At 46.3% G+C, this 8,906-nt stretch overlaps 1 protein-coding gene across 1 annotated transcript in view; it reads left to right on the top strand.

Annotated features, from left to right (window-relative positions):
* Nucleotides 1–3,806: 3,806 nt before the first annotated feature.
* Nucleotides 3,807–8,906, top strand: part of GYG1 (glycogenin 1) — a 28,475-nt gene continuing 23,375 nt past the window's right edge. Inside the window, exon 1 of the mRNA XM_044289901.1 lies at nucleotides 3,807–3,957. Coding sequence (XP_044145836.1) covers nucleotides 3,951–3,957 — 7 coding nt within the window. The 5' untranslated portion in view covers nucleotides 3,807–3,950. The remainder of the gene's footprint in view (nucleotides 3,958–8,906) is intronic.

Raw genomic sequence — 8,906 nt, 5'->3', positions numbered from 1 at the left:
ATGTTGTGGAAAATAAGGCTATCACACAATGGGGTCATTTATGAACAGTTTTATGCACTACCCCTGTTTTGCGACTTTTAAAAGCTGCGTTCGACACATAGGAGTGCCACGGGAGTGGCAGGGGGCATGTGGGGACCCGGCAAATGTACTTATTTTAGGCCAGGAAAAATGTGGAAAAGCTGATGAAAAACTACACCAGCCAGGGGCACAAGGCCAATAAAAGATGTCAAATATGCCCCATCATAAATTTTCCGTCAGTAAAGCCGGCTTAAAACGATATTGTTAGACAGCCTAAGCCCCATATTAGACCGCCTGATTGAGCGCCAACTGACCATAACACATTGGCGGAGATTTATTAAAACTAGTGTAAAGTAGAACTGGCTTAGCTGCCCATAGCAACCAATTAGATTCCACCTTTCATTTTCATTAGGAGTTCTGAAAAATAAAAGGTGGAGGCTGATTGGTTGCTATGGGCAAATAAGCCAATTCTATTTTACACCAGTTTTGATCAATCTCCCCCATTGATCAGTGTTGGTTTGCAAACATTGAGATGTAAAATAATTGGGAAAGGAACAGGAATCTGCACTTGCACTGTTGGGAGTTTAGTGCAGGTGAATGGAGGTGATTTGCCTGGTCACATGACCCTCCATCAGCGGCCATCTTATGGACAGCACAAAAGACTCTGTGAACAAGGGACATACAGTTAGGTCATATATATTTGGACAGAGACATTTTTCTCCTGTACATTACCACAATGGATTTTGAACAAAACAATCCAGATGCAGTTGAAGTTCAGACTTTCAGCTTTAATTCTGTGGCTTGAACAAAATAATTGCATAAAAATATGAGGAACTAAAGCTTTTTTTAAACTCAATCCCTTCAATTCAGGTAATTGGACAAATTAAATCATTGTGAATAAACTGTTAATTTCTAATACTTGGCTGAAAACCCTTTGTTGGCAATGACTGCCTGAAGTCTTGACCTCATGGACATCACCAGACGCCGTATTTCCTCCTATTTAATGGTCTGCCAGGCCTTTCCTGCAGCGGTTTTCAGTTGCTGTTTGTTTGTGGGCCTTTCTGTCTAAAGTTTAGTCTTTAACAAGTGAAATGCATGGTCTATGGGTTCAGATCAGGTGACCGGCTGCTTCTGTCCTGTGTCACATCATCAATAAACACTAGGGACCCAGTGCCCACTGGCAGCCATGCATGCCCGAGCCGTCACACTGCCTCCACCAGGTTTTACAGATGATGTGGCATGCTTTGGATTATGAGCTGGTAGAGGTTGTCTTGGTTTCATCTGTCCAAAGAATGTTCTTCCAGAAGTGTGCCGGTTTTTTAAGATGTTTTTTTTTTAGTAAAGTCCAATCCAACCTTCTTATTGTTGAGGCCTGTGAGTGGCTTGCACAGTGCAGTGAACCCTCTGTATTTACATTCATGCAGTCTTCACTTTATGGTAGATTTGGATATTGATACGCCTATATCCTGGAGAGTGTTGTCCATTTGGTTGGCTGTTGTGAAGGGGCTTCTCTTCACCATGGTAATTATTCTGCAATCATCCACCACTGTTGTCTTCTGTGGGCTTCCAGGTCTTTTTGCATTGTTGAGGTCACCAGTGCTTTCTTTCTTTCTCAGGATGTACCGAACTGTAGATTTTGCCACTCCTAATAGTGTAGAAATTTCTCTGATTTTTTTTTTCTGTTTTCACAGATGATGGATGGCTTGTTTCACCTGCATGGAGAGCACCTTTGATCGCATGTTCACTTCTCAGCAAAATCTTCAAAATGCAAGCACCACACATCAAATCAACTCCAGGCCTTTTATGTGCTTAATTGAGAATGAAATAATGAAGGAATTTCCCACCTGCCCATGAAACAAACAGCCTTTGAGTCAATTGTTCAATTACTTTTGGTCCCTTTAAAAAAAAAAGAAGGGTGCCACATGTAAAGGAGCTGGAACTCCTAAACCCTTCATCCAATTTTTATGTGGATACCCCCAAATGAAAGCTAAAAGTCTGGACTTTATGTCCATTTCTATTATATAACTATAACTCTAATATGTTTTAGTAAACATTCAACGAAGGCTATATTAGTAAGTGCCATATAGTCATCTTACAAACACATTGGTCAGCAATAACCAGAAAATGGACAACCCCTTTAAGAAAACACTGAGAGAATCACAGCCTCTTCCAACAGCTGATTGGGAGGGGAGAGAAGGCAGACCCCCGTCACTCTGATATTGATGACTTATCCTGAGGGCAGGCCATCAATATCAAATTCCCAGAGAACCTCTGTAACCCTTTCTCTACCAGCGCCGTACATGTAGCAGGTGTCATGGCCTGCGGGTCTCTGCTGTTTCAAACAGCAGAGCCCCGCGGCTAATTACCAAGACCAGCAATAATGCCGATCTCGGAAATTAAAGACTTTAGATCAGGCATCTCAAACTGCGGCCCTCCAGCTGTTGCAAAACTACAACTCCCAGCATGTCCGGACAGCCTACAGGTATAAGCCTACAGCAGAGCATTGTGGGAGTTGTAGTTTTACAACAGCTGGAGAGCCGCAGTTTGAGATGCCTGCTTTAGATGCTGTGATCAAGTGAGATCACGGCATCTAAAAGGTGAAAAACCAGGAAGCACAAGCATCTTACCGGCATCCTCTGTGGCCAATGAGGATGCCGGTAATTGATTTCAATACACTTAGCCTCGCTGAAGAGGCCCAGAGTATTAAAGGGAATTGAAGCTGCCAACATAAGAAATGAGCAATCCTGAGCAATAACTGTATTTTAAAAATCCATGATTGTTTAGAATAAAAAAAACAACGATTTTTCTATGTTCAAATACGACCTTCAAAATCATTACAAAAAGTAAAAAAATAAACTGTTAAAAAATATATGAAAAATAACAAAAATATAAAAGTTTAAATCACCCCCCTTTCCATATAATAAATAAATACATAAAGAAGAAAAAATATCACCGCGACTGAAAACACCATACTATTAAAATGTTAAAATATTTTTCCAATATGGTGAATGGCGTAATGGAAAAAATGTGAAAATGGCCAATTTGCCATTTTTTCATTGCTTCTCTTACCAATTTTTTTTAAATAAAATGTGATTTAAAAAAACTACACACACTCCAAAATGGTATCAATAAAAAAATTAGAATATGGTAATGTGAAAAAGAATGAAGGGCATGGGTCAGTTTTGCCGCAGTGGGAACAAAACTCGTAAAACTGTGGCGGAATTGAGTTTTCCCCCCATTTTTTTTACCGATTCCCACTACATTGTATGCCATAATAAATGGTGGCATTAGAGAGTACAACTTGTCTCGCAAAGAATAAGCCCTCATACAGATATGTGAACTGAAAAATAAAAAAGTTATGGCTCAAGGAAGATAGGGAAGGAAAATAAAAACAAAACAAAAAACCTCAGGTATCCTAAGGGTTAAAGCTCTGTTGACCTTGGCTGCAGCACTACCTTATGACATGTTCACACCTAGCAGCAGCTGCAGGTTTTCTGTCCACATTATCACAGTATCAGCAGTGTGTCTATATAGAAGTCCTCCACTCTGGAATGAAGTGATGGTTGGAGATCCCACACTCAGTACGTTCCCCTTTAAGTAAATGAACCCCCTCTTTGCCTTGCTTCTATGTAATAATTCTTCACCCTCCAGATAGTGACTGTGTTCACACTGCACACCCCATTACCGCATCGCAGTCGGCTCCTCTCACCCAGCCCCGGCGTCGTGCGTTACCTAGCGCTCACTGCTCGTGGTTCGCACCCCACCCCCCCAGCCTGGGCTGGGGGCGGGGCCTGGTCACATGGTCACCGCGTATAAGAGGGAGGTCACTAGGAGGCTGCATGACCGGCAGCATCTGTACAGCTGGGTCAGGGAGGAGGTGACTGCAGCTCAGGAACCGCGCAGCAATAGACTGACAGCAAGCAGGCGCAGATATGGCAGGTAAGTGCCCGCTGGGGGGGATATGGACGTGCAGGGGTAACGTGCGCAGCATGGAGGTCCTGTCAGCGTGGGAGGGGTAGCCGGGATCCAGGGGGGCTGTAATACCGGGGGAAGGAGCCGGGACACTCCATGCTGCTCAATTACGTGTACTCCTGGGCTGCCTCCAGCGTGCGGCTGCTCCGCAGTCCGTGCACCTTCCGTCTTGTGCACCTGTGTTCGGTGCGGTGTCCCCAGTCCTAGAGGTGACACAGGAGGTCTGTATCCTCCTCTGTACAGTGTGGGGGTCCCCAGCCCTAGAGGTGACACAGGAGGTCTGTATCCTCCTCTGTACAGTATGGGGTCCCCAGCCCTAGAGGTGACACTGGAGGTCTGTATCCCCCTCTGTACAGTGTGGGGGTCCCCAGCCCTAGAGGTGACACAGGAGGTCTGTATCCTCCTCTGTACAGTGTGGGGGTCCCCAGCCCTAGAGGTGACACAGGAGGTCTGCATCCCCCCCCCCCTCTGTACAGTGTGGGGGTCCCCAGCCCTAGAGGTGACACAGGAGGTCTGCATCCCCCTCTGTACAGTGTGGGTGTCCCCAGTCCTAGAGGTGACACAGGAGGTCTGCATCCTCCTCTGTACAGTGTGGGGGTCCCCAGCCCTAGAGGTAACACAGGAGGTCTGTATCCCCCTCTGTACAGTGTGGGGTCCCCAGCCCTAGAAGTGACACAGGAGGTCTGTATCCTCCTCTGTACAGTGCGGTGTCCCCAGCCCTAGAGGTGACACAGGAGGTCTGTATCCTCCTCTGTGCAGTGTGGGGTCCCCAGCCCTAGAGGTGACACTTGTGGTCTCTAGCTGGAGCACAACAACTCCCAGCATGCAGTGCTTTGTGTTTTGTATGATTAATAAATAAAAATGTACACTTGTATTAGGAGTTCAATGCTTTATCAAATTCCTAGCCCTTCCTGAGGATGGAGCAGGTGCGCTGTATGTGGTTAGGAATCGGACTCGTGCCCCTGGATCTGACTTATTAAAGCGCTGTTCTGGGCATAGTCTTTTTTTTTTTTTTTTTTTTTTTTTTTTTTTTTTTTCCCCTCCCAGAGTGGACATGCAACACACATGAAGTCTTTTCTGTTTTATGGCCCCATTCATTTGAATGGTTTTATGTACAGGCCGCAAAAAAGGAATGGACAGACAAAATGTGTGCAAGAGCACTAATCTAACCAGGGCTGTGTCCTTTCACTAACTGGCTGCTCCTTTCTGCTGTCTTGAGCTACTTTCACACGTGATCCGTTAAGGATCCGCACCAATGCATCTGTTCAGATAATACAGCCATCTGCATCCGTTCAGAACCGTTTGTATTATCTTTAACATGGCCAAAACGGATCCGTCTTGTCCACCATTGAAAGTCCATAGAGGATGGATCCATTTTCTATTGTGCACACCCCACGTGATTATTTTTATTACTGTATTGTGGCAGCATTCTAGAATTCCTTGAGTTCACCTGGGTGTTACCAGTCTGTCTCTATCTGATCAGTGCTGCTAGTGTCACTGTAGGGACACCCCCCAACTGGTAACATCCACCTGGACCTTTATTGCAGAATGTGCTGGGAATTCAACTGAACTTTTAGCAGGAATAATGGAGGGATGGCACAGTATAGGGGTATACCAGTGCTCCTGGATTGTATTAATGGGAATCAAAATGAATCTTAAAACCAGACATCAGGAGAGGTGAGAGGTCCAAACCTTTCATGTTGTTCATGAAGCTCTTCCTCCACCAGCATGCCCAGATTATTCCACCTCCACAGGAGGAGCTTTTATTTGCAGTAAATTCCTTTTTAGACGATTCTTTCCTCATCTAGTTCTTGCTATCCATAGAGATACCGTGTCGTTGGCGGGTCTTGTGCTGTCATCCAGTTAGGACACTTCATCCAGGAGCTCAATGGAGATTTGTAAATGACAGCCTGTAGGCAGGAAACGTAACCCAAGCCCATCTACTACTGATGAGTACTAGACGCTTGACGTGTCCTTGACTGTGCTCCATGGAGGGGCTTGCCGCTGGTCAGGTGGTACAGGCCTGCAGTGCCGGCTTGTGTTTCCTTCCAAGAATTTAACACTTGCTTGTCTGGCTTTAAAATTGGCGCCTTTTACATGTAAGGGTGCATTCACATGACCGTTTTGCTTTCCGCTCAGAAGAACAGGAATAAAAATGATATACTTTATAATCCCCCCCCCCCCCCACCCCCACCACACACAAGTTTAGTTTGCGTCCTTATCAGCTCTGTTATTTTAGACAGGAGAAGGTCTTCTTGCAGGACTGTTTGCGGATCTGCTATACACCTGGTCGGCACCCCCATAGAACTGACTATGGTCCGCAAATTATTTCTTTCCCGGAGCCGCATCCCGGAAGTTCGGGGCTGCGCTCTGGAAATGCAGAGAGCACATAGTGTGCTCTCCACATCCCATTCTGCCCCATTTGAGAATGAATGGGTCCGTTCCCGATATTGCGGACCCATTTGCGGATGTCTGAATGGAGCCTAAAGCCTCGTTTACATCTCCGTTAATGAGATCCGACACACATGCTGACGGCTGGGAAAATTGTTGTATGCAACAGTTTCTGTCCTGCCAAAACCCAGCAATTATGCCAGAAAGCGTCTGATCACTGCCGGACCTCACTTGGTCAATAGGGATACGGCAGCGGCTTGCTGGGTCCTTCAAGATGAGCAGGCTGCTCTGCCAGAACAGTTTGCTGGATCTCCATAGTGACTGATCAGTAAAGGGCAGTAATCGCTGTATATTAGGGAAGACCCCTTCCGGCCGGTGCTCCCCATCGCCAGCTGTTGGATTACGGGCGCTGCCTCGGCTCTATATTTAGCTGCTCCTCCGGGCGGTCACACTAAGCCTGGTTCTCAAGTCAACAATATTTCCACATTACATATGCAGGTCTTTCGAGGACTAAGGCCACTGCTACGCGGCAATGTGACAAAAAAGGGTACAACTACACTTGTGACTTTTTTTATTGTCAATGGTGATGCACTGCAACACAACAATTGCTTTTTATTTTTGTTCCCCACCCTGGGACTGTTTCAGTACATTACTGTGCAGCAACATTGACTATCATAAAAAAAGTTGCATGACTTTCCTGTAACACATGAAGCCTAAGGCCTCTTTCACACTTGCGTTGTCCGGATCCGGCGTGTACTCCACTTGCCGGAATTACATGCCGGATCCGGAAAAACGCAAGTGAACTGAAAGCATTTGAAGACGGATCCGTCTTTAAAATGCTTTCAGTGTTACTATGGCAGCCAGGACGCTATTAATGTCCTGGTTGCCATAGTAGTAGTGAGAAGAAGTATACTTACAGTCCGTGCGGCTCCCGGGGCGCTCCAGAATGATGTCAGAGCGCCCCATGCGCATGGATGACGTGCCATGTGATCACGTCATCCATGCGCCTGGGGCGCCCTGACGTCACTCTGAAGCTCCCCGGGAGCCACACGGACGGTAAGTATGCTGCTCCCCCGCTCCCTGCTACACTTTACCATGGCTTTCAGGACTTTAGCATCCCGGCAACCATGGTAACCATTCAGAAAAAGCGAAACGTCGGATCCGGCAATGCATCGAAACGACATTTAGCTTGAGGCCAGATCCGGATTAATGCCTTTCAATGGGCATTAATTCTGGATCCTGCCTTGCGGCAAGTCTTCAGGATTTTTGGCCGGAGCAAAAAGCGCAGCATGCTGCGGTATTTTCTCCGGCCAAAAAACGTTCCAGTCCTGAACTGAAGACATCCTGATGCATCCTGAACGGATTTCTCTCCATTCAGGATTCTTCCGGCATAGAGCCCCGACGACGGAACTCTATGCCGGAAGAAAAGAACGCAGGTGTGAAAGTGCCCTTACTTTCTGATGCGGGCTCCTGTTGGAACTCTAGGGTGCCAGCTTGTGCCTCTCCTGACACTGCTAAATAACAAAGTAAGTTGTGGTTCCAGCTCACCTTATGCATGGAAGGACCAGGGAGTCCAAGACATAATGATGAGAAACAAATCTGGCACAATGGATGCTTTGCAGTAAAATCTGCCGTTTTTATTTCAGCAACATAACTCCACGTGCGGACACAAGCGGTAAGCCAGTTGATGCATTTCAGACAGTCCTTAGCTGACTAACTATGACTAAGGACTCTGTCTGAAACACGTGAACTGGCATACCGCTTGTGTCTGTATGTGGAGTTATGTTGCTGAAATAAAAAGGGCAGATTTTACTGCAAAGCATCCATTGTGCCGGATTTGGTTTTTCCTCACTACTAAATATTACCCATGGGATTCTGGAGCCTCTTCTGATGTAATTTTGTTCCTCTGTTATTGCTACTAGAAGTTTCAAGAGAACAGGGGCCATGGATCAGTCTGGCATGTGAGTGGCTGCTCCCTTTATTTCTATGGTTTTGGAGGTAGCAGAGGATTGTACTGTTTAGAGAACTCAGGAATGTATGGAGTAGCTGAGTACATGCCTGACTCGCTGCTTCATTCATTTTTGGGGCTGCATGGGGTCACTGTTGTGATCGGTGTTAAGTCCCAGCAGTAGGACCCCCACTGATCACAGAATGGGGGCTAACTTTACTGGAATACCCCTTTAACTCTGTATGGTACATCATATAGTGCCACTTGGCAAATGCACTATCCTTTCTGTGGAATGGAACTGTGACTGATACCGTACCCTGTCTGATGTCAACTACATAGAGCCAGCGAGATGCGGTATGGTCACTGGTTGCCAAGGCGTGACGTTACGACGTCCCTGAGCAGCAGGTAAGGTCAGCTTGGTAGTGTTCAGACTCCTGCTGTCCACACGGGCACAGAGGCAACAAGCTGAGAGCCTTTTCACTGCCCCACTGAAACAGCTCGTTCTCAGCCCATGTACACTGCCACCAGTTTCTTGTTTGATATAAGCCTGGTCCACTAACAGGATTATATAGGGTAA

The sequence above is a fragment of the Bufo gargarizans genome, chromosome 4 (assembly GCF_014858855.1).
Source record: "Bufo gargarizans isolate SCDJY-AF-19 chromosome 4, ASM1485885v1, whole genome shotgun sequence".
NCBI classification, from domain to species: Eukaryota; Metazoa; Chordata; class Amphibia; order Anura; family Bufonidae; genus Bufo; species Bufo gargarizans.
Note: the sequence above shows the minus strand (reverse complement) of the source record. Positions and strands in the feature narration are given on the sequence as shown.